At 49.0% G+C, this 25,137-nt stretch overlaps 1 protein-coding gene and 1 pseudogene across 1 annotated transcript; both read right to left on the bottom strand.

Annotated features, from left to right (window-relative positions):
* Positions 1 to 4,622: 4,622 nt before the first annotated feature.
* On the bottom strand, positions 4,623 to 10,515 carry LOC137205951 (axin interactor, dorsalization-associated protein pseudogene; annotated as a pseudogene).
* A 2,186-nt stretch (positions 10,516 to 12,701) lies between these two features.
* CHCHD5 (coiled-coil-helix-coiled-coil-helix domain containing 5) lies at positions 12,702 to 17,107 on the bottom strand. Its single transcript, XM_067704400.1, has 4 exons — positions 16,681 to 17,107; positions 15,409 to 15,549; positions 15,156 to 15,321; positions 12,702 to 12,872 (listed from the first exon to the last, which is right to left on the bottom strand). Coding segments are annotated over exons 1-4 (333 nt in total). The 5' UTR covers positions 16,683 to 17,107; the 3' UTR covers positions 12,702 to 12,848.
* Between the last annotated feature and the right edge of the window lie 8,030 nt (positions 17,108 to 25,137).

The following is a 25,137-nucleotide window of genomic DNA, read 5'->3' as shown; positions in this document are numbered from 1 at the left end:
TATAATTACAGTACAATTTGCATTTTATTGGACATCTGTTCAGACGACAATATAAGAAGATCTGTCTTTGTTTGTTTATTTGTTTGTGGCCATGCCACGTGGCATGTGGGATGTGAGTTCCCCAACCAGGGATCGAACCCATGCCCCCTGCAATGGAAGTGCAGAGTCTTAACCACTGGACTGCCGATGAAGTCCCTGTCTTTGTTTTTAAATGATCTGCATCCCATTTTTTGTCCAATGTTTCCAATTTTTATTACTGTGAACTGCATTGCTAGATGCGTTCTTGTACACTTACATCTGTACACTCATGATTCTGTAGCATAAATTCCTACAAAGGGAAGAAGATTCTTCCACATTGCCTTCCCGAAAGGCTGTTCCAGGCCACACACCTCTCCCATCCACACCAGCGTGTGCCTGGTACTCTACTTAGTCTACAGCCCTGAGTATTGTCCCCGAATTACGCAGGGTACCTCTGTGGCACAGACGATGCTGAGCGCTTACTGGCTTTGCCTCCGGAGCACACAAGTACGCTACATCTCTCAGCACCCCTTGCCGTGAGGTGGGGCTGAGTTCTGGTTGGTGGCAGTAGTGATGTACACCAGCACTTCCAGAACTGGCCCCTAAAAAACCTCTCCATAATCCTCAAGCTCTCTCTCTTCCTTCATCTGCTTGACATGTGCAGAAAGTCAAGTGGAAGTCTCTGAGCCCTAGAGCATTACTAGGTTGAGCAGAGAAACAAATTTTTACCATATCTCATTGCTGCCCCCTCCCCTCTCTCCGCACTGAGATTCGATCGCATGCCCTGGACCTAGCAGCAAGTCTTTGCTCAAATATCATCTTCTCGGAGGGCATTCCCTACCACCTGATTTAGCACAGCCTGCCTACAGATCTGAGCAACTTTGAGGGATCTGCCTGTCTTTCAAATAAGATGATACTGGCATTTCCAATGAAACTTCTTCCCCAGACGATGATGCAACCTTGATAAATAGGCTAGAGCCACTTAGGGCAGAGGTGAGGGAGTGCAACGGTGAACCCCTGGGCCCTGAGGCCTCAGCCTTACCATTTCACCACCACTCCGGGGTCCCGGACCTCACCACGACAGCTCCAGCCACACTTCCTAGGCTGTGACCTGAACAGAGCATGGTGATCACCTCCTTCGTTCATTCTAAAATATATATTGAGGGAGTTCCTGCTGGTCCAGTGGTTAGGGCTCTGAGCTTCCACCGCAGGGGGCACTGGTTCGATCCCTGGTGGGGGAATTAGGATCCTGCAGGCCACGCAGCATGGCCAAAAATAAAATAAAATAAAATAATAAAATATTCATTGAGCACCTATCAGACACTATTCTCAAGGCTTTGGATATAGCAATGAACAGATGAGACAAAGATTCCTGCCTATTCGAGTGGGAGAGACAGACCGTAAGCAATAATACTAATAAATAAGGTAGGCGAAGAGGTGATAAAAGGAGAAGAGCAGGTTATCCGAAGTGCAGGGCAAGAGGCACGTATCTGTGCTAAGTAGGGTGGTAGGAAGGTGACATTTGAGAAAAGACTTAGAGGTGACAGTCACATGCTTCTCTGGGAGAAGAAGGCTCCCAGCAGAATTAAGCAAAGGCCCTGAGGCAGGGCCACTCCTGGAGTGTTCGAAGAGCAGGAATGAGTCCACGTGGCTGGGAACTTGGAAGGAAATGAGGTCAGAAGGCATGAGGAGGAGGGTGCCCAGAGGGCGCAGGGCGTCACAGGCTACTCTACGGACTTTGGCTTTTGCTCTGAGATGATACACCTTTGCACAGTTTCAGATGGAGAAGTGACAGATATTCTGACTTAATATTTAAAAGGATCCCTCTAGCTTTTGTATTGAGAACACACTCAGGGTGGGAGGAAGGAGAAACTTGGAGAGTAGGGACAAGGCTGTGCAGAAACCCAGGTGTGAGGGATGGTGGTTCCCGCTGGATTTGGTAACAGGAGGTACTGAAAGGTAGAGGGATGGTGGATATATTTTGAAGAAGGAGCCAATGGGATTTCCAAATGCACTGGATATTGGATGTGAAAGAAAAGTGGGGTTAAGGAGGCTCCCAAGGTCTTTGGCCTGAGCAGCGGGCAGAATGGATCTGCCTGAGTTAGGGGAGGCAGAGGTGGAACAGTTTTAGGAGGAGAATCAGAAGCTCAGCTCTGAACATGGTAATATTGAGATGTTTCAAGACATCAAAATAGAAACGTTGGGACTTCCCTGGTGGTGCAGGAGTTAAGAATCCGCCTGACAATGCAGGGGACACGGGTTCGAGCCCTGGTACGGGAAGATTCAACATGCCACGGAACAACTAACCTGGTGCGCCCCATCTACTGAGCCTGCGCTCTAGAGCCCGCGAGCCACAACTACTGAGCCCATGTGCTGCAACTACTGAAGCCCATGGGTTCCTAGAGCCCGTGCTCCACAAGAGAAGCCACCGCAATGAGAAGCCTGCGAACCTCAATGAAGAGTAGCCCCTGCTCACCGCAACTAGAGAAAGCCCGTGAGCAGCAACGAAGACCCACTGCAGCCAAAAAATAAATAACTAAATAAAATAAAGTAAGTGTAGTAATTAAAAAAAAAAAAAAAAAGTCGAGTAGGCAATTGATATGCAAATCTGGAGTTTGGCAGAGAAGTCTGAGTGGAGATTAAATTTCAGGAGTTAACCACCTGCCTTTTTTTTTTTTGGCCACACAGCACGGCTTGCGGAATCTTAGTTCCCTGACCAGGGATCGAACCCGGGCCCCCTGCAGTGGAAGCGCAAAGTCCTAACCACTGGACTGCAGGGAATTCCCTGCCATTGTTGTTGTTGTTTTCCTCCCAATGTATAATTTGACTCAGAGTATTGAATCCTCCATCGCTGCATCACTCTGAATGATGCAACTTAAATGTGTAACAAGTACATTGTAGTTGTATGTTAATACTCTGTCTCTGTGGATTCACTGTTGTACTTTGGACTGGGACAGTGACAGTTTAATATTTAACATTGTGAATATCGTGACTTTGTTTTCTAGGAGTTCAGATAATGAAAATGAGAATAATTGTAGTACCAATGCCAGCATGACCCAGATAGCACATAAAACACAGACTAAATGTTTATGTTATTTTAATGACAAATGGAAGAACATATATAACTGGATTAGGAAAGTAAGTAACCAAAATATATCATACTGCACACTATGCAGGAAAAAACTGGGGATTGCACATGGTGGAAAAGAGTATATGAAAGCACATGTGGAGATTGAACCTCACAAGTTCAGGATGAGACAGGCAAGTACTTCTAAATCTACCAAAAGCCAGTGTGTTGGGACTTCCCTGGTGGCGCAGTGGTTAAGAATCTGCTTGCCAATGCAGGGGACACAGGTTCGAGCCCTGGTCCGGGAAGATCCTACACGCCGCAGAGCAACTAAGCCGGCGCGCCACAACTACTGAGCCTGCGCTCTAGAGCCCACGAGCCACAACTAATGAGCTTGCGTGCCACAACTACTGAAGCCCATGAGCCTAGAGCCCATGCTCTGCAACAAGTGAAACCACTGCAACGAGAAGCCCGCACACCACAACGAAGAGTAGCCCCCAGCTCACCGCAACTAGAGAAAGCCCACGCACAGCAACAAAGACCCAAAAATAAATAAATAAATAATAAAATAAATTTATATATTAAAAAAAAAGCCAGTGTGTTCGTTTGCTTGTTTGTCTCCCCAAAAGACACCAAAGCTCAGCTGAAAACAGCAGCCATTGAATCGACACAAACATGTACGATCAGCGTACTGTTCCCTTGACCGCGCTATGAAACCGAGTAGAATTACATTTCCTCATTCAGATATTGCAACTAAAATGTCTTGTGGGCCAACAGAAGGGTAGACTCTAGAGCGTAACAGATGTGTTGGCCCCTTACAGTGCGAAACTGACTCCGTCGTATCTCACCAATGATCATACTTTCTACAGTGACTCAACTGAGGCATGGCAGCCACAACAAATGTTTCCCCTAGCTCTTAGGTACTTTTTCAATGAAAACTGGAGCTTCACATCATTTCTTAATTTCTATGAAGGTTGCCTTGAAGTTGCAGAAGACATAAAACAAAAAAATTGCTGATCTCTTACACAAATACAAACTAGACTTTGCTTATTTATCTGCATATTCAGCAGAGAGTGCAAATGTAAATTTTGACAAATCCCATTCAGCATATAAGCTCCTTACCAAAGAAAACGGAAAGATCTTACTTGCTAAGTGTCCTGGACACATTTTGCTAAAAAGAGATGTGATTTACTTACCTGTGATATTGAGGCTTTTATAATGTGCATTTTGGTCACTTTTCCTTTTCTCGAAATGTAAAGGAGAATTAAATGAGGATTTTTTGTTTGTTTTGTTTTACTTTATCACTTTTACTCTATTATGTAAAAAATTCACTTTGCCTTGAAGTTCTACTCTCAGAAGGCACACATCACACTGATTCCTGGTGTCAGGCCAACGTGATGACATCGAGCTAAACATTCTCTCAACAAAAGCACTGAACACGGAATCATTAGGATTCTCAGTTTTACCACTAAATGAAAGAAAATAAGACATCCTAAAGACTGCAGGCACTTTAGAGAATTATTACTGGAAAAGGAAACAGAAAAAGCAAAACTATGTTACTGTATCATCAGACAGGAAGAAACAGGTCATTGTCATTTTTATTCTGTATAGGTTATATCCATTTAAATTAGTACTATTTTATTTGCCGTCTTCTTTTTTAAAGTCTTGCCTTTACGTGTCTTAAGAACATATGTAAATATGCTTCCCTGGACTTGGTTCCCTGGGGCTCACGCTCTGCTGGGTACAGAATCTTTGGAGTTGTTCTCTTTCTCCATTTTACCGATTTGCGTTTCCCCCCTTTTTCTCGCCAGCACCTCACACTGCTGCATCGAGGTCACCGTGTTATCTTCAATGTCTTCTCTGGGGAAGTAAGAGATTTGACTTTGGACATGCTCTGCAGCCAGCACAGTCCCAGCAGCAGTGTCCAGGCCTCTGGCCTTGGAAGACTCAGGAGGGCAGGTCCCCTTATTGCACAAACTTGTCCATGTCCTTGACATTTTTGCTGCTTAATGCTTTTTAGAGTGACACCCTTTCCTTCTGTCCAGTTGAACTGACACACCTTGCATCCCATAATTTCTGGCCCATCAGAGAAGGAGGAAAGGTTGTAAATTACTTGGATCTGACCTTGTTTCGTATGTCCCCACCTCACTGGTAAATATTCATGGGGTTAGAAATACTATTGTGACACTCACAGGCTCCCAGACTCTGTAAATTCTAGATCATCAGGGGCTTCAGAAATAGGGTCAACAACTTTCAGAACTTTATTTCCAAACAAGTTAATATTACAAAACGCAGTCAACCAAAAATGAGGAATTCCGCCAGGGCGGTGGTTCTTGGCTGCATATTGAAATAAAATTTAAAATCGGTATTTAAAAAAAAATACCCATGTCTGGGTGGGTCTTATCCCAGGAGATTCTGATTTAATTGGTCTAGGGTGTGGCAGCAGGACTTTTGAAAAGCAACACACTTTATGGTAAAAGCTAGCTTACTTTCTTTCAAGATTATTAATTTCTTTAGAGATCTGACTTCTATTTGCACACATTCTGCCTGAAAGTTTTTGATGGTATAAATGAGGTGCTTACCCTTTGAAGGTAAGTGCTGACTGAAATATTTCTTACCATTAATATAGTGATAATCTTTATCATCAAAGTCAGTATGTTCAGTGACAAACACAAAATCCTCAGTCCAGCCATCAAAGGTGAAAATGATGACCCTCGAAGACTCTGCTTTCTGGTTCACATACCCCGCCTCCTGACCTCCACACACCTTTGACTGGCTTTTTTTTTTTTCTTCCAGTTTTGCTATATTTTAATGGTAGGTTCTTTTTAAGTACTACTATTTTTTTAAATTAATTAATTAATTAATTTTTGGCTGTGTTGGGTCTTCGTTTCTGTGCGAGGGTTTCTCTAGTTGCGGCAAGCGGGGGCCATGCTTCATCGCGGTGCGCGGGCCTCTCACTGTCGTGGCCTCTCCCGTTGCGGAGCACAGGCTCCAGACGCGCGTGCTCAGTAGTTGTGGCTCACAGGCCTAGTTGCTCCGCGGCATGTGGGATCCTCCCAGACCAAGGCTCGAACCCGTGTCCCCTGCATTGGCAGGCAGATTCTCAACCACTGCGCCACCAGGGAAACCCAAATGGTAGGTTTTTTAAGGGATTAGTTTTAGGTCTTGTCAGCAACATCAAACAGAAGGTACCGAGTACTCCACAGGGTACAGAGCGCTGCCAAGCACCTCAGAAAATGTACGTGATGTGGCGAACATGTGGTTCTTGCCCCCTGGGGAGCTTACAGTCTGGGGGTCGGCGGCGGGGGGCGGGGGGGCTGACACCTCACAGTCTAAGAGTTGAGTGAACAACAAAGTAACTTATTAAGGCAAATTCCTCATCCCCTCAAGCTACTGCGGATGGAATTGTTTTGGAATTAAGCTAATCAAGAGAGAGGCAAGACTGAATTTGGTTGAGAATTCTTCAGGCTCATATAGTTTTTTAACATCCATCATAGTAAACAGAACTGACCTAACAGACAACTGAAAGTGGAGACTAGATCTCTTGAAGTGCAAGGGCTAGAACTTGACTGTGGTTACTTACTTTAAAAAGCAAACATACTGAACGGTATGACCAGGCCTATTACACTAGTTTAAAAATAGGCCAAGTACTGGCACTGCGTTCCCCTCATGCTAGCACTGGTCATTTAAAATAGTGAATATTAAATATGTGGGCTCCACACCTAACCCACAGAATGCCCACCCCAAATCTTAATGTTCTGTGTATCAAGTATCCACCTCGTGTGTACTATGAAAGTTTTATTTATGCCCCATTATCAAGTTGAAACAATGTAAATAGTCAAATTATAAAAAGCTCATGACCTGCATATTTCCATATGTGAATGGCAATATATCTACATAGGAAATAAATGGCAATCCTATCTACCTATATTAAAAAAAAACAGAATATCTCCAGATTTGCGTACTCACCACTATAAGAAGAGGTAGGCAGGTTTTAAGGTTTCACAATCAGTTGTCCGAAAAACAGCAGTTATTCCTGCAGTATCTTGTTAGCATCTGACTAACAATCTAAAAATAAAATTATTTTTAGATTACATGATTTAGAAGACATTATAAACCCACCAAGAATTCGTAATTATTCCATCATTAACCCCAGAATCACTATCAGAAAGAGTAACGATGTGGTGTAGAAAGAAGCTAATCAACATGACTAAAAATATGCTCTTTCAGGGGCTTCCCTGGTGGCGCAGTGGTTGAGAGTCCGCCTGCCGATGCAGGGGACACGGGTTCGTGCCCCGGTCCGGGAAGATCCCACATGCAGCGGAGCGGCTGGGCCCGTGAGCCATGGCCGCTGAGCCTGCGCATCCGGAGCCTGTGCTCCGCAACGGGAGAGGCCACAACAGTGAAAGGCCCGCGTACCACAAACAAAACAAAACAAACAAACAAAAAAATGATCTTTCAGAAAAACGATCTGGTCATCTGGAAAAATCACAGCTACAACCTGTGAACACGCCCATATGGGATGCTGATTTGGCCAAGACACACTATTTCTAAGCAGGAGAACCATGAGATCAGGGTGAATCAAGGCCGTCTCCGAGGAGCAGCCTATAAATTTCCAGACTGACCTTGGGCAGCATAATTGGTCCAATTCCTCTCAAAGACAGTTTCATACTATCCTAGCCACATCAACCCAAAGTTTGACATTAACTCGAAAAACCGAAGAGCATATTGGAGCGGAAGTGGACAGGTGTGTAAACTCCAGCACACTCTTATTGCTGTATTAAGTGTGCAGGTGAGCACATTCCACCCACAACAGTGTCGTTCCAGGAAGCAGGGCAGGAGTAGTGGCACATTAGAAAAGAGGCTATTCATTGCACAATTAATAGAAAAGTGAAAATGTTTCAAGATCTACAATAAGCCTGTATCCAAAGGAGTCTTTTCCATCAGTGACGTGCTGGACTTTGAATTCTGGGCTACAGCTGGGTAATGGACTCGCTCTGTCCTGCTGGCCTGGGTATGGCTTGCTTCCTGCCTGTTGAAGGGTGAATAGGCTACACAGAGCTAGGATGGTTTCTACTGAGTGGTAAGATTCACAGAAGTTCCAGGGTATTCATGTCACGATCATTCCTTGGGCAAAGTTTGATGCAGATGAAGATAAAGTGGTTTCTTGGTCAGCAATTGCAATTTCTTTCTTTTAAAGTCAGTGGGTTTCTTGTATAGTTCTATTACAATTGGCCCAGGTTTAATTTCATACTTCTCCATGAAAGCAAAACACTTGGTGCTGGTAAACCTTTTTTTGGGGCTTATAGTGTTTGAATTCAAAGAAAATAGCTGCACCTTTGGTTAATTTTTCAACATGCTTCTGGAGCTCCACGTCCACATTAAAATGAACATACATATCTTCTTCTCTTGAAGCCACTGGAGTCTCTTGCACAGGAGTTAAATCCACGCCATTCAGATCTTTTACGCTAACCGTGACATAGGGATCAATGCGTCGCCCAGCATCTTTCAGGCCAATTTTCTCAATTCTGATGATGAGTAACGTCACTCCTGGTTCTGACGGCAACCTTGGTAATAAAGTACGGGGAACTCTTAGCAGGAAAGGCATCAGGAGACCCTGCTCTAGCACCACCCTCTTCTTCAAATTCCAAATTCTCTTCTTCACCAGGTGCTAAAACTCTTAAGGGGACAGGCTGAACAGCAAATGGGAATTCTTTATTATATGTAAGAACATTCTTTAGGATTGGTTCTAGCTTCTTCAGATCCTCCAGTTTAAATTCTTCTTGGGACCATGTGGGCTGTAAAGCTGCACTTCGTAATTCCAAGCATGTCGCCATTTGCCTATGGTTTTCTTTTGTTCTTCGGTGAATTCAGAATTGCTGTGCTGAGCTTGGGCCTCTTTTTGTAGGTGTCTTGCTAATATCTGATGCTCCTCTATCGCCTCCACCAGCTGGCCCCAAGAGTCGAAGTCGGAGCCTCTCCCAAAGCTGGCACCCCAGCGCTGCGGCAGACTTCGGGTCACCTCCGACATGGCCGGTCCCCACCGCGTCCCCTCCCGTCCCTACCCCAGCGAGGCTAGGCTCTAGGGCACCATCTTCCCCGGGCCTGGCCCCGACATTAACAGGGCCAGGAGGAACCGCCAGGCCACCGCCACCACCCACCAAGGAGCCGCCCAAGCCCATCTGCCGCCCGAGCCAAACTCTGCGGTTCTGAAGCCTTGACTGGAACTCTGCCTCCTCAGAACCCTGAGCGTTATCCGCTCACTCAGCCCCTTCAGCGTGCACACGCGTCCCCCCAACACTGCCGTCCGTCCCTCCCCACACACTTCCCTGGGCTTCCCCCCGCCTTCACGCCCACCACTTCTCACTGGCCTCCTGGGTTGAATGCAGCCATTCTTTGCGAACGGAGTCAGCATTTTGAAGGCATTCTTGTCATTTCAATACCTCCACCAACGGTGGCTATGGTGGGATGTGGTGATGGCATCAGTAGTGACAGGCAGCGAAGGTGGTCAGGATGACGCTGGCTGCTGCTGAGGCAGCCATGACAGACGGGAGCAATGGCAGCTGTGGCCACAGGTGGCGGCCACAGACGTGAACCCAGTGGGTGAATCAGGCGAGGCGGCTGACCTTTGCTGGAGAGATCCCTCTCCACCAAAGCCCACTCTGCCTGATGTGTGTGGCCAGCGGGAAGTGGCAGCGAATTAAAAGTCCATCCCCTCGGGACTCCCCTGGCGGTCCAGTGGTTAACACTCTGCGCTTCCATTGCAGGGGGCACGGGTTCGACCCCTGGCCAGGGAACCAAAATCCCGCGGGCCAAACTAAAAAAAACAAAAGACCCCACAAACCCATCCCCTTAAGTAGCCCTCAACCAAATGAAGGGTGTACAAGTGCCCTCACCCCAAGAGTGGGAAGCCTATTTCCACTGCTTCCCAGAGTTGCCCAGAGAAGGAAGCTGCTGCCCACAGTGATACCTTGCTTGAAAATGCACCTCTGACGTGCTGCCTTCCCTTCCCTGCCTCACTTCCCACAGCTCTACCAGTGCTTTCTGGGATCATCTCCCAAACCCTTGTCTCAAAGTCTGTTTGTGGGGGAATCCAAGCTACGATGATGCGTCACGAGCCAAGCATTCAAGCACATACGGCACATGAACAACAACTGACCATATGCCAAGCCAGAAAGTCGAAACAGATTTCCAAAGACTGAAATCACATAAAATATGTTCTCAGCCCAATTGCAATTAGGCAAGATAACTAGAAAAATCCCCATATGTTTAGAAATTTAAAAATACAATTTTAAACGTCTAAATAATCTGAGATCAATGAAAAAAGCAAAATAGCCATGCTTTGGGGAAACAGTGCATATATTAGAAAAGGGAAAAGGCTGAAAATCAGTGAGCTAAACATTCAAAAAGGTAGAAAACAGAAAATTAAATCCAAGGAAAGAAGGTAATAATAAAGAAGAGATTTAAATTAAAATAAATATATGAACTAGAGAGCACCAACAAAGCCAAAAGCAGATTCTGTGAAAAGACTAATAATATTGATAAACTCCTGTCAAGACTCATCAAGAAAAAAAGGAAGAGGACACAAATAACCAAAGTCAGAAATGAAAACGGGGGGAATTCCCTGGCGGTCCAGTGGTTAGGACTCCACACCCTCACTGCCGAGGGCCCAGGTGGGAACCAAGATCCCACAAGCCACACGGCTCGGCCAAAAGAAGAAAAGAGAGAAATGAAAAAGGCGCCTTTGTCACAGGTTTGACGGACCTTAAGATAACATGAGAATATGAAGAACCAATTGATGGCCATTTAAAAATTCAGATCATGTGAAAAATTCTTAGAAAAACACATTTTACCCAAACAGACGCAAGAATAGAAACTATGAAGTTTTTATGGGTAAATATGGGCAAAAATTCTTTGCAGGCAAACGCCGTCAAGGGGTGGAGTCCCTTCCCCGCCAAGAAAGAGGCAGCGTCTCCAGGGCCTGTAGTCTGGGTTGGCCTCATGACTTACTTCAACTAGTAGAATGTGGTGAACGCGGTGACTTTGTTTCCATTTTTGCTCTCGTGGACCCCTGAGACCCACCATGTAAGGAAGCTGGTGTAGCCTAGTGGAAGAGAGGCCTGTTAGGGATGTTCTAAAACGTAGTCTCCACCTCCATTTTGTCTGCTCTTATCACTTCTTTCAGTCACGTGGAGAGAACCCCACCCTAGCTTACTCAAGTAAAGACAGGTTGGCTGAAAACATACACAGAAATCTGAGGGCTCAATCCACAGCCCAAGGAAACTGGAGCTGGGAACAGAAAGCCACCAGGACCCAAGCAGCCCTATCAGGGACCACAGGAACTGATCACAACCCTCTCTCCACAACCTGGGTTTTCTTGTTTGGGCCACATGGCATCCAAAGGCCCCTGCAACCCTGGCTGCATAGGACTCCCGCCCTGGCTGCGAAGCCAACCAACAAGTTCCTTTGTTTTAGGTGTCAAATCCCCAGGAGAGGCTCCCAGCTCATTTTTCCAAGCCAGAGCACAAGCCTTAGATTTCAAATGGCCAGTCCGGTCAGCGCTGACCAGTCACTTCCAGTTTCTGTAAGTCTGGATTACGCTCCAGGGAAGAGCAACTTATCTGAATGGTGAAGCTGGGTGCAGGCTCTGGGCTCGCTCTCTGCATACTTGCCTGTCTACCCTCTGCACCTTAGGACCTCCCCTGCAGGAAGACGATCAACCAGCTGTGCCCACGGAGCCTGTAATCCTGCAGAGAAACATTAAGAAGCTGCAGCAGCCACTGCTGGTACCTACCCGATCCACTCAGCACCCTCTCCTGTGTGCTGAAGGCTGCTCACGTGACTTCCCACTGCTCTCTGCTCAGGGCCCTCTCTTGGTGGCAGGAGGGCACTCGGCCACGCATAGGGCAGTCAATGCCCATGAAAACATCCCTCAGTGTCAGATGGGGAGTTGGTGTACATACACCCCAACTTCCTTGCCCCTGGGATGGGGGAACTGAGGTACGTTCTGTGCCGCCTCCCAGAAGTCCCAGGTGGGACTGAGCCTCAGCTGCCCACAGCAGTGACCGGCTTGATGATGCACCTTTTATTGGCTGCCTTCGTCTCTGTCACACCTCTCCACTTCCCTACGAGTATTCCTGGAATCATGCCCCCAGATACTACCTGCACTCAAATCCTCCGGGTTGGACTCTGGAAGGATGCAAACCAAGACAGAGGAGAAGTCCAGTGCAGCAAACTCCAAGCCACATCCGTCAATGCAGCTGTTTTCCATACAAAAGCCAGTGTTTTCACCTGCATTGCCTCATGGCCATGTCTATTGCTCAACTGGTTCTGAACTCAGGAGGGAAGGAGGTGTGTTATTTATTGCCCCCTAAGCCTCAAGGAAACACTCAATGAAGACTTGTAAATGCTACAGTTAAGGTGAGAAGGAGCCCTTCTCCGTATCTGTGCGGCAAGGGACAGGAAATGGATGTTGGCAGTGCTGAGGGGGAAGAGGGGTCGCCTTAACCCTGGTGAACAGACAGAGCAGCTTGCCCCAGGCCCCAGGCCCCTCCTTGGCGCACTAGGTGAAGCTGGGGAACAGGGCCCGCAGGCGCTGAAGGCAGGAGCCAAAGGCTGTAGAGTCTTTATTTATTGTGAGCCTTGATGTCCAGGGCAGCCAGGCCCATGTCCACAGCCCTCAGGCTCCACCTGGCCATGCTTCAGGGGTGGAGGCATCAAGCGCAGTCGCTCATGTCCAGTTCTCCTACGGTCTGAAGGGTCCTCAGGAGGCAGGAAGTGGCTGTGCCTGCAGAAAAAAGCCGCATCAACATCTGCTAGCACCTCTGTGGGCCTGGCCCTGGGACCACTGCTGGCGAGATCAGGTAGACACGGCAGAGGCTGCCCTTGCCGAGCTCACAGCCTGGAGGGAGAGGGTGTCAGGTGATGACCTCGGGTGCAGCGAGCCATCACTGGGAGCAGGGAAGGCAGCATTCTGCTGGGTTTACACAGCACCTGCTGTGTGCCCAGCACTGTGACAGGTACTAGGGACGCAGCAGTGGATGCAGCAGACACACATCTCTGACTCCAGGGAGGGACAGACACAAATGAACAAAAACGTGTCAGCGGGTAAATCCTATGAAGAAAACTGCATGGGGTGAAGGGCAGAGGTGTGTGGAGCGGGAGGTACAAGCAGCACTTCACGCCGTCAGCCGCGCTAACGTGACATGTCTTTATACCGTGTTTTACGAGATGAGCCTGTGTGTTTGCCATTTTGGAGACCAGAGAAGAGAGGAGGCCTGAATTTCACTGCCCCCAATCGGAGAGGGAAAGCTGCAGCTGGGGTGCCATTACCGGGAAGGGGAGGGCAGTCAGGGGGACCGGGGAGCGGGGTTAATGACTCTGAGTGCGCTGGAAAGCCACAGGCTTTAAAGGGGACAGATGTGACCCCATTTCCGTTTTTAAAAGCTCCTTTGGCTACCAGCGGGGAGACAGAGAATAGCAAGAGGGCAGGGCAGGGCTGACCCGAGGAAGACCAGGGAGAGCCTTGGTTGCTCATTCCGGGAGGGACGGAGCAACTGGCCCTAAGATAGGAAGGTGGGGTCTTTGCTCAGATGCTCAAAAAACTTGAAAGAAGTATCACCAAAATATAATTAATAAACTAGCGTGAACAGTATGCAATCATTACTGAATATTTTCTGAAAAGAATTAAAAGTCCATCTCACTGGTGTCTGCTCTTAGAACCTGAACCTTTCACTTATCTGTGCCTTATTAAAAAAAAACAAAACCCAATGTCTACAGGGCCTGGTAGAAGGGCATTTCCCCAGTCTTTAGGCAAGAACTCCTCTGAAACAGGCGATGGGAGGGAAGAAGACACAAGGCAGTAAAGTATAAGCCATAGTGGAGGGAGTTCAGGGATCTTGGGAGGATGGAGACGGGCCATGACGGGATTTTCTGGGGGAGGTGACATCGAAGCTGGGATACGAATTAGCCAGATGGAATGGGAAGGGCAGTCCAGGCAGAGGAAAAGTGAGATAAAAGCCTGGCAGCAGGAGAGACCGGCATTCGAGTAGCTGCGTGTTCACTGGGGCAGGAAACACAGAGCTTGAGGTGGATGTCGGGTAGAGGCAGGGCCAGAGGCCATGTCCTGCAGGGCCCGAGAGGCTGTGCCGGGGTGTAGACCTGGCCTGGTCAATGCGAGCCATGAAGCAGTACACAGTCAGAGTTCCTTTGGGATCACTCTGGGACCTTCACAGAGAACGGACTGAATGAGGTAAGACTGACAGCATGGAGGTCCAAGAGAAGGCTTCTCTTCTGGGTGTGAACAGAAAAGATGGGGCCCCAGGAACCGAGAGAGGGGCAAATGGGAGGGGCTTGAGAGGGAGCTGGTGAAAGATGTGACTTTTGCCTTTGGAGCTTGCAGGCCAGTGGGAGAGACATAAACATCTAAACCAGCATTTCTCAACCTTTTTTTAAAAAAAATTATTGCCCCCCCAAGGAGTCTTTTCAGACATTTTTTTAAAATTGAACCCATCCATGACACTTTAATACCATAGATATAGTGTATATCTGTTTAGGTACTGTATACATTAAAAACAGGTAAGACTTTTTTGCTCCATCCTTACCCCCATTGCCCATACAGCTGAGAGGCAATGAGGACGAGAAAGGGAGAGTGGGTAAGGGAGGAGGTGGATCAGGTCAGCCTGGGGAAGAACACAGAGAAGCAGCAGGAACCTGGGGTTTTGTTCTCAGTGTGGATGAGGAGTCACCAAAGAGCTTTAAGCAAAGGTGTAATGTGACTAGTTTTCAGTTCCTAAATGTTCTCTCTGGCCACCGCATGGAGGCAAGGTAAGAGGGGATTCAGGGAGACTAGGGAGAAGGCTGGGGCAAGTACCCTGGCTGTGGAGGGGGGGAGGAGATGGCTGGACTAAAGCAGGGACTATGGAATGGGTAAGAGGGGAACACGTGCTGATGTTCTGGAAGCGGGATGCATGGTAAAGGTCTGTGTGGGGCTGAGGCTGACTCCAAGGTCTTTACTCTGAGCAGCTACAAAGATGAAGGGGTGGGATGAAGTGCTGAGCTGCTGTCTTACCTCTGCGGTGGAGGAGGTGTGTGTCGGCTGCACCTGCTCAGCACACTGCAGGAAACGGCGCACGTGTTCTGCACAGTTGCCCACGGCTGCCTCGTTCTTTCTAAGACATTCCTCAAAGGCCTCAAAAGGCTCCGCACAAGCCTGGCGGATCTGCCGGATGACTGGGCTGCAGGGGCAGGGCATTTCAGGCCTGGGGAGACTTCCACCCCACTGCCTACCCCCCTCCACCTGCCCCGTACTTGCCCACACTCACTGGGCGGACGTGCACTGAGCAATGCTCATCTTAAGGTGGTGACAGTCTCGTTGCCATGACTCAGGCTTGGCTGCCACACACTGGCCATACTGCTCCAGCTCCCGGCCACAGTAGCGAGCAGTGATCTCCAGGGCCGCCTGCCTGTGGGACGTGACAGTCTGAGGATAATTCCAGGCAGTAGGCAAGAAAGGGAATTCTGATCTGAGTCTGGGGTGGCACCCCATGGGGTCTTGGGAAATCTCAGAGTCTGAAGGGTCCTGGGATAGGGCCAGGGAGGTAGAGAGGTAAGGCATGAGCCTTGGGGGCTGTGGAGCAGGCTGGAAGCTTCTGGGGAGTTAATGGAGGTCCTGAAAAAAAGGTCTGATTATTCCAAGGCAGGCTGTGGAGGTCCTGGAAGAAGGGTCTGGGAGTCTGGGCATCCCCCAGTTTAGGCTTGGGAATCATGAAGAGAAGGCTTAGGGCCTTAGAAGTAACACCTAGAGTTTTCCGAGAGAACCTGGGAGCCCTAAATGAGTTCAAAGGCCCTAAAAGTGAGGGTTAGAGGTCCAAGGGTTGAGGTCTTGGGTCCTGGGGAAGGGTCTCTTGACCAAAGGGTCTTAGAGATGAGACCTGAAAACAGGGGTACTGAAAGGGAGACTTGAGGCCCTGGGGCAGGTTTGGGGGTCCTGGGGTGGGTCTCAGGGTCCTAGGGGCATGATCTGGAAGCCCTGGGTGAGGCTGGGGCTCTAGGGTAAATCTGGAGGGTCCTACAAATAGGCTCTTCAAGTTCTTGGGAACAAGGTCTGGAACTCCAGCGTGAGATCAGTGGTGTCTAAGAACAAGTCTGTGGGCCCTATAGGTGAGATCTGAGATACTCGACAGACCCGGAAGTTCCAAAAGGTAAAGTCAGATGATCCAGGGGGAGGAACCTGGAGCTCTAAAAGGACGGCTCTAAGAGTCCTAGAGGTCCTGGGAGAAGTCTGGAGTCGCAGGGTTGCAGGGTGAGGGACGAGACCGGGTGTTTTGGGGGGCAAGGCTTGGGGTGTTGAGAGACTGGACCTGAAAGTCCTCCGTTATCACCCGAAAGAGGGGCGGAGCCTAAACGCTCAGAGGGCGGGGCCTGAACCCGCGCCGAACTGAGGCTCGTGAAGGACAGCGCTGAATCCTAAGGCTCGGGATCTCCAGGGAACAGAGTGGCCAATCCTTCTTCCCGGAGTCCTGGCCTAAGTCCAGATCACTGGGGAAGAGAAAGAATACGGGGGCAGTTACGGGGTAGGGGCTCCCGCTACTCACATCCTGAGGCCGATGCCGGAGGAGGATCAATGAGGGAGGATAGCCCCGCCTTTTCCGGTATCAGGTTGTCATGGCGGCGCCCAGCCCAGCCCTCCTTGCCTCGTATTTTCCCGGTCGCAGAGCAGACAGGCTGCCCAGTTCCCTTTAGGCCCAACCCGTCATGGCGACGCCCTACTTGTCCTTCCGGCCCCGACCTCTAATGGTGGAGCCTTGCGTAGCCACTTTCCGGCCCCAGCCGGCTCGGTACTTTGTGCCCTTCAATTTCCGGCTGGCCCTGGCGGCACCGGGAATTCACCGGAAGTGCTGGGAAGAATCACGGTACCTCCGCTCTAACGCGAGTGTGGCGCCGGTGTGCGCCGCTCCTGTACTTGGCCGTAGCCGCACGCGCCTTTAGCCGCCTTGCTAGAGCTGGTGGCCAGCGGCTGCCGCTGCTGCGACCCCTCAACATGCTGCCGTTCGCGGCTTGGTTGGGCGCCGTGGCTGCGGGCTGCTGGGTGCCCGGACACGGAACCTGATACCTGATGCCCCTCTGCATCTTCTGCTCTGCGCGTGCGCTCACTAGCCTCTGGGGACGCTGGTTGTACGCGAGGCGGAGCGGGCGGGAAGGGGGTCACCCCGGGAGCAGGAGAAGGAGGCCTGGACCACTCGTCTACTCAGCCTGGGTTACCCAGACCGTGTCCCCTACCCCTTGGCATAAATTATGAAGCCAAGGCGGATGTGAGTTTTAGTCCTGGCTCCCTGCCAACGCCTCCTCGTCTGTCTTCAGGTATGAGGCTCCGTGTGAGTATCCCTTGGTCAGAGAACTGAGCGTCAGTCCTGCTGTCTTGTGTGCAGAGCTTTTTCCAGACCCAGGGTGAGCCAAAATGAACATAAAATGTAGTTAATCATAGTGGCTTAGAGGAACCAGAGCCATTTGTGAGCACGTGACAATTGCTTGGAGTCTCAGTATGTTACCGAACTGAAACAGCACAGCTCAGATGGGACTGGAACCCAGGGGCTGGGACTCTAACTCACTGTCTTTTCATTGAGCTCGCACATCTGGTATCAGGACTTACAGAGGCTCAGGTTTTTTCTGTCTGGTTGCCGAAAGAATTCAATGAGACACAAAGTGATAGGAAAGAAGTGGATTTATTTAGAGAAATACACTCTATAAGCAGAATGCAATCCATCTCAAAAGGGGAGAGTGGCCCGGAAATACGGGGTGGTTAGTTTTTATGGGCTGGGTAACTTCTTAGGCAAGTGGGAGGAGTATTCTAACTACTTAGGGGAAGGGGCGGGGATTTCCAGGAATTGGGTCCTTGCCCACTTTTTGGCCTCCTTTGGTCAGCCTCAGAACTGTCCTGGCACCTGTGGGCATGTCATTTGCATATGTTAGTGTATAATGAGGTTCAAGGTCTTCTGGGAGTTGAATCTTCCTCCATCTTGGGCCTAATCGGTTCTAGCCAGTTTTTGTCATACCTGCAACGGCTCTGTCATTCTTTTATTTTTTTTAATTTGTTTGTTTTGGCCACGACACACAGCTTGAGGGATCTTAGTTCCCTGACCAGCGATTGAACCCGGGCCCAGGGCACTGAAAGCTCCAAGTCCTAACAACTGGACTGCCAGAGAGTTCCCAGGGAAAGGTTTTTAAAGACAGGGTGAGGGGGCTTCCCTGGTGGCGCAGTGGTTGAGAGTTCGTGCCCTGGTCCGGGAGGATCCCACATGCTGCAGAGCGGCTGGGCCCGTGAGCCGTGGCCGCTGGGCCTGCGCGTCCCGAGCGAGCCTGTGCTCCGCAACGGGAGAAGCCACAACAGTGAGAGGCCCGCGTACCGCAAAAAAAAAAAAAAAAAAAAAGACAGGGTGAGGGAGCGGGGTTGTGAGGTGTGTGATCAGCTCTAGACATTCTTCTCATTGGTTGGTGGGAGTTAGTATCATCAACTTTCTGGTTCCAACCAGTCTGGGGTCTACGTGCCTCCATCTGGTGAGGGTTTCAGTATGTACAAAACAACTCAAAGGACGCGGCTCAGAATATTATCTGTAGCCCCTGAGGAGGAACTAAAGGGCCTTGACTTTGTTTAATGGCTAAACTATTATTATTTTGTCTTGTTTGACGGTTTTCCTTTCTGCATTTTCTCACTTCTCTGATTAAATTTCCTCTTTGGAACTCGGGGAAGGCCCAGGAGGCTAAAGTTTTTCTACAGACAGAAGGTAGGCAGAGGACATGGGGAGGAAGTGTGTTCTGGGAGGGCCCCAAAGGGTACTCCTTGGTTGCAAGTGTGCTCGTCTGTAAAATGGGGATGATAACAGTGAAATTCTTCACAAGATATAGTATATGTGAGCGTTTTAGCATGGAGCCTGGAAGAGAGGAAGGGAACAGCGTCAGCATCTCTTCTCTTTGGCTTCAAATGTAGACTAAATTCTCAGGTTTTCCCTTCCTGGGAGAGTGAAATCTTAACCTGTCCCATGCCTCCCCCTGAGTCTTATCCCAAAGTCCAGGTAATATGCTTCCTCCAGGGAAGGGTTTCAAACGTCTGACACTCATGCCTCCAAACTTCTAGTTGCCTTTTGGTCTGTGCCTCAAGAGTGTAACTAACTTCCTCTTTAGGAATCAAAGGAAGGGGGGACCCAAGTGACCCTAGGGTTTGGAGTGAAGCAGATCTGGGTTTGAACCTGAGATCTCGGACAGAGTACTTCTGTCTGTGTTTCAGTTTCCTTGTAACAGATGTTTCAGGATTTCCTTGTGAGTAGAAACATAGATGACGTGCAAAGCACCTGGTACGGAGCACTTTGTACTTTCTTTCTAGCCTTATCAGAGTTTGTTATGTTGACCTAAAACAAATAGGCTGCCAGTTATTTCTCCAGCAAAAGTGGGTTTATTCGAGATCAGTAAAGAAATACAGTTAACAGGTCTGCAACCATAGCAAGCCAGGTGCAAGTCCCAGCACAGCAGGGAGAGGAGAGCTCCTGTAAAGAGGAGAAAAGGAAATTGGGAGGACCGTAGTAAACAGAGTCCATTGGAGGGATTGGGAGTTTGAAGTTTAGTGGCTTTTTATTGGCTAAGTCCTGACAGTCTCATTGGCTGAGCTCTTGCTAGGGAAGAAGAGGAATCTCTTCCTGTTGGGTTCAGTTATGTGTTAGGGTGTGAGTGCGCCCCCTTCTGACCTCCTGACTGTTTTAATTTTGGTTCTGTTTATTACTTTTTACAATTATTATTGTATATATTTGTTGGCTTATTTTCTGCCTACTTCAAAGCCCTGTGAAGCCCATGAGAGAAGGGACTTTGTATCTGTATCATGGTCACTGCTGGCTACCCCACAGCATGGGGCCTGGCAGAGTAATAGTGGAATGAATGAAACAGTATGCTCATAGGATTGCATGAGGATAATGATGAAATAAAATTGTTTTTAAGGCAGTACAAGAAAATATTTAAACATAAAATTCTCAAAATAGAAAAAGGAAAACAAAATTCTCTCTCTGCCCATTTGAGCCACTACTCCCTCCCTTTTATTGTGCATTGGGCATCTGCATTATACATCAACTAGATCCCCTAAGAGGATACAGAAATGCCTACTTGACAAAGAGAAAAAAAAAAGCGATTTCCTCCTGGCACCAGCAGAGTAACTCCTAGGAGATAACATTCCTTTCTCAATCCTGTAAGCAATCGCGATGACCCACTACTCTCCTTGTTGGACTGTGTTAACTGTCAATATGTTACTTTGATGTATAAGCCTTTGTCTCAAAAACTTATATAACTGTGCCTTGACCTCTAACAAGAAGAACAGTGCTCAGAACTTCCTGAAAGACTGTCTCCTGGGTTATAACCCTCAGGTTGGCTTGAGTAACATTTTCCATGTCTTAGATTGACCACTGATTAATTTTTTGTTGACAGTAACATGAGATTCAGTTATTCACTGTTGACGAAAAACTGATCAGTTGATCTAAAAGAGAATTGGAAATTTTTATTTTATTCTTAAAAAATATTTATTTAGGTTGTGCCAGGTCTTAGTTGCGGCAGACGGGCTCCTTAGTTGTGGCATGTGAACTCTTAGTTGTGGCATGCAGGAGGGATCTAGTTCCCTGACCAGGTATCGAACCCAGGCCCCCTGCATTGGGAGCATGGAGTCTTACCCACTGTGCCACCAGGGAAGTCCCTGGAAATTTTTATTCGAGCCAAATTTGAGGATAATAACCTGGGAGGAGCATCTCAGAAAGTTCTGAGAACTGTTCTACCCTTTAGAAGTCAAGACACAGTTTATATAAGTTTTTTGAGGCAGAGGGCTGTACATTAAAGGATTTAATATTGACAGTTTACATAATTCCAGATTTGAGCACCATCACAGTGGGTCGTGTGACCCTTTATAAGATCAAGAAGGAATGTAATTTTTTAAGGAGTTGTCTTATTTATGCTAGGAGAGTGTTGCTGTTTATGGTTGAGTAGGTATTTCTGCTGAGGGGGGAGGTTTGGTCAATGCATAATGCAGATGCACAATGCACAGTGCGGTGGGGAGAGGGGAGGCCAAAGGGCAGATAAGTTTTGTTTTTTTGTTTTTTTGTTTTTTTTTGCGGTACGTGGGCCTCTCATTGCTGTGGCCTTTCCCGTTGCGGAGCACAGGCTCCAGACGCGCAGGCTCAGCGGCCATGGCTCACGGGCCCAGCCGCTCCGCGGCATGTGGGATCTTCCCGGACCGGGGCACGAACCCGCGTCCCCTGCATCGGCAAGCGGACTCTCAACCACTGCGCCACCAGGGAAGCCCCAGGTTCTTTTGTTTTGATGCAGAAAGAATTCAGCGTGAGGTAAAGTGGCATTCAAAGAGTGAGTTTATTAGCATAGGACAGTTGTGAGAGAGACAAGCGGGCAGGCAAGGCGCAGCCGCAAGAGCAAAGAGGGCTCCATTTTTATAATCAAAGAAAATGGGGAGGGGCGAAGACCACCTTTTTCCTCATTCTTGGGTAGACATCAAGGCTTACATCATTAGTCCCTCCTTTAACCCTATATGGTCTGAGACCGTCATGGTGCTATTTAAATCCTATGTATATTAGGGTGGTGACATATACTAAAATATGGTAATTCATCTCAGGTTTCGGTATAATGTCCCCTTTCACCTAGTTTCTTCACCCTTTCACCTATACAAAGTCCTGTCTTGGCTACATGCAGAAATGATACTTTTCGAGGACCACTAACTCCCCGATTTCATGTAACAAGACATAGACCCCATATCTATAGTCTTGTGGGTTTTTTGTTGTTTTTTTGGCCACGCCACATGGCTTGTGGGATCTTAGCTCCCCGACCAGGGATTGAACCCCGGGCCCTCAGCGGTGAAAGTGCAGAGCCCTAACCACTGGACCGCCAGGGAGTTCCCTATTGTCTTGTGTCCTAGCTGTCAGGGTTTGTGGCTTGAGTGTGCCTGGTGTTCCTTCAAGGTAGAGTAGATTGTTGCTAGATTACTGGATCCTTTTCTTGAGTGTCATTAGCTTACAAGAGTCTCCCAGACTCTTAAAATTCCCTTTCTTTAATCCCCTAGTGGGATTTCTAAACTAACCATTTAATTATCCTTCGCTATCCCTATCAACCTCACATAATTACCATTGTGTGTGTGTGATGAGAACATTTGAGATCCACTCTCTTAGCAGATTTCAGGTACATCATACATTATTGCTAACTGTGGTCACCATGCTGTACATTAGGTCTCTAGGACTTACTCATCCTGTAACTGAGTTTGTGCCCTTTGACCAACATCTCCCCATTTCCCCCACTCCCTGGGCCTGGCTACTCTGCTCCTATGAGTTTGACTTTTTAATTTTATTTATTTATTTATTTAAATTATGTTTTAGCTCCACAGAGTTTGTTTTTATTAATTTATTTATCCATTTATTTTTGGCTGCGTTGGGTCTTCGTTGCTGTGCACCAGCTTTCTTTAGTTGCAGCGAGTGGGGGCCACTCTTCATTGCGGTGCGCGGGCCTCTGACTGCAGTGGCCTCTCTTGTTGCGAAGCACAGGCTCTGGGCACACGGGCTTCAGCAGTTGTGGCGCGCGGGCTTAGTTGCTCCGCGGCATGTGGGATCCTCTAGGACCAGGGCTTGAACCCACGTCCCCTGCATTGGCAGGCGGATTCGTAACCACTGCGCCACCAGGGAAGTTTTACTTGTTTAGATTCCACATATCAAGTAGATCATGCAGTGTTTGCTCGGTGAAATCAGCTAGACACAGGAAGACATAGCGCCTTCCAGGGAGCGCGCGTCAGAGTTGGTGAGGGGCAGGGTTGTATGATGGGAGGATGCACTTGTAGACTGACTCAGAGAGAGTTTTAGTTCAGGGCTTCGATCCCTGGCCAGACTGAGAGCCGTCACGGATGGCAGCACAGACATGACTTTGACCAGATGATCTCCGACCTGGCAGCAAAGTGAGTGCTGACCCTTGATCCCTTGAAGGGGCTGTGAGGCAGCCTGTGATGGTGCCTGGGCGTACAGGTGGTTTCCTGACGGGGTGTTTCGAGAAGGCTCTGTAGACCAGGAGAGGGTCTCTTGGCCCCACGGGCTCCTCTCCTCTCGGGTGGCTTCACCCACCACCCTCAACCCTTGGGCTTCCTTCTGTCTTTTCTGGAAGCTCCACACTCCTGATCTTAGGTTGTAGGGCATGCTGGAGGCGAGGCAACTCCTGAGGAGCCCCGCACACGTAAAGTCTCCCGGTGTGAGGACAGCGGTGAGCGGATACACCCTGCCAGCCACCTTCCACCTTTTCTCAGTGACGTAGAACTTCAGGGCCTCCCCTCCTGTGGAAAGAGTGGCACAGGAAATTGTTAGAGGAAACCACATACTCTGAGGGGGTCTCTTGCCCCCTTTTCTCCATCGTAGGCCCTTTAGTTTAAAATCGGAACTGTGATAAATTCTATCCTCAGTGGGGACTTCCCTGGTGGTCCATTCGTAAAGAATCCACCTTCCAATACAGGGGACGTGGGTTCGATTCCTGGTCAGGGAACTAAGATCCCACATGCCGCGGGGCAACTAAGCCTGCGCGCCGCAACTGCTGAGCCTGCGTGCCACAACTAGAGAGCCCGTGCGCTGCAACTACAGAGCCCACACACATCAACTAGAGCCCGCGTGCCGCAGACTATAGAGCCTACGCACCCTGGAGCCCGCACGCCACTAGAGAGAAGCCCGAGCGCCGCAACAAAAAGATCCCGGTTGCCGCAACGAAGAGCCAACGCAGACAAAAAACAACTCCATCCTCGACTCCAGCTTCTGGATTCCAGCCGTTTGCCAGTCTAGGCAGGGCTGGGAGGCCTGGAGGAGGGTATACCTGCAGGTTCCTGCCGTGCTCTCAGGCCTGTATTAAGGTGCCGGGCAGAGGAGGTTTTGGGGAAGAGGTGGAAGCTTGGCTGTGTCCTAGAGAAGCTACCGAAACAGCCTTCCTGAGTGATGGCAGGCACGCTGCAGGTGAGGAGGACGCGGTGCCCTCATGAGGGCGGACTCAGACTCTTCTGCTCCCTGGGAGCAGGGGAGCAGCTCCCTCCTGGGGACCAGTCTTAGACAAGACCTCCGCCGCCCACCCAGTGCAACTCCTTTCCTCGTGCACTGGGCTGCTGGGGCTCCCGTGGGCCTGGCCCCCTCCTCAGCACTGCCCGAGCCTTCCTTACCCGCTGCAGGTTCACGGGGTGCGAGGCTTAGAAGAGGTGCAGTTTCATAAGCAGCAGCTGATGAATGGGTCCCAGTGCCCTACTCCTTCCTCCAGGTCCTCCAGAGCTGTGGGCCAAAAGGAGGCCAAAGGAGGCGCACAGAAACCGGTCACAGATGCAGGGCATTTTTTTTTCTTTTTTTTGGCCGTGCCGCAAGGCTTGCAAGGTCTTAGTTCCCTAACCAGGGATTGAACCTGGGCCCTTGCTGGTGAAAGTGCAGAGTCCTAACCACTGGACCGCCAGGGAATTCCCCCTGCTTAGCCTTTAAAGTGCATTTGATGTTTCAAACAGAACTTGGCACCTCGTGGGAAGGAAAAAGGAAGCATGGGAAGGGTTAATTAGGTGGTTTGGTTCTCTGACAGCCAGTCTGGGCCCCTTCACCTCCCCCTCACTGATCCCAATGGAGGGACCGAAATGTCACAGTTAGAGCCCATGCTATTCAACGGTGTGCCCCACCAGGCACTGAGCTTCGGCTGTGGAAGTTTCCTGAGGTTGTTGAACAGTCTACCACAAACTAGGTAGGCAGAAACGTGTTCTCTCACAGTTCAGGCCAAAGTCCAGAATCAAGGTGCTGGCAGGTTGATTCCTTCGGGAGACAGGGAGAATCTGTTCCAGGCCTGTTTCCAGCTTCTGGTGGTCGCCAGCAGTCCTTGGCCCTCCTCGGCTGGTAGACACACTGCAGTCCTGTGATGTGGCCTCTTTTACCACAAGACCGATGGGAAGGAGTCACAAGTGGCTTCTCATTAGTATCCTGACTGCCAGAGGGACTGAGTGCTGTGAATCTACCCCATACATTTGTCTTTGT

Source organism: Pseudorca crassidens, chromosome 14 (genome assembly GCF_039906515.1).
Source record: "Pseudorca crassidens isolate mPseCra1 chromosome 14, mPseCra1.hap1, whole genome shotgun sequence".
Taxonomy (NCBI): Eukaryota; Metazoa; Chordata; class Mammalia; order Artiodactyla; family Delphinidae; genus Pseudorca; species Pseudorca crassidens.
This window is presented reverse-complemented; position numbering and strand designations above follow the sequence as displayed.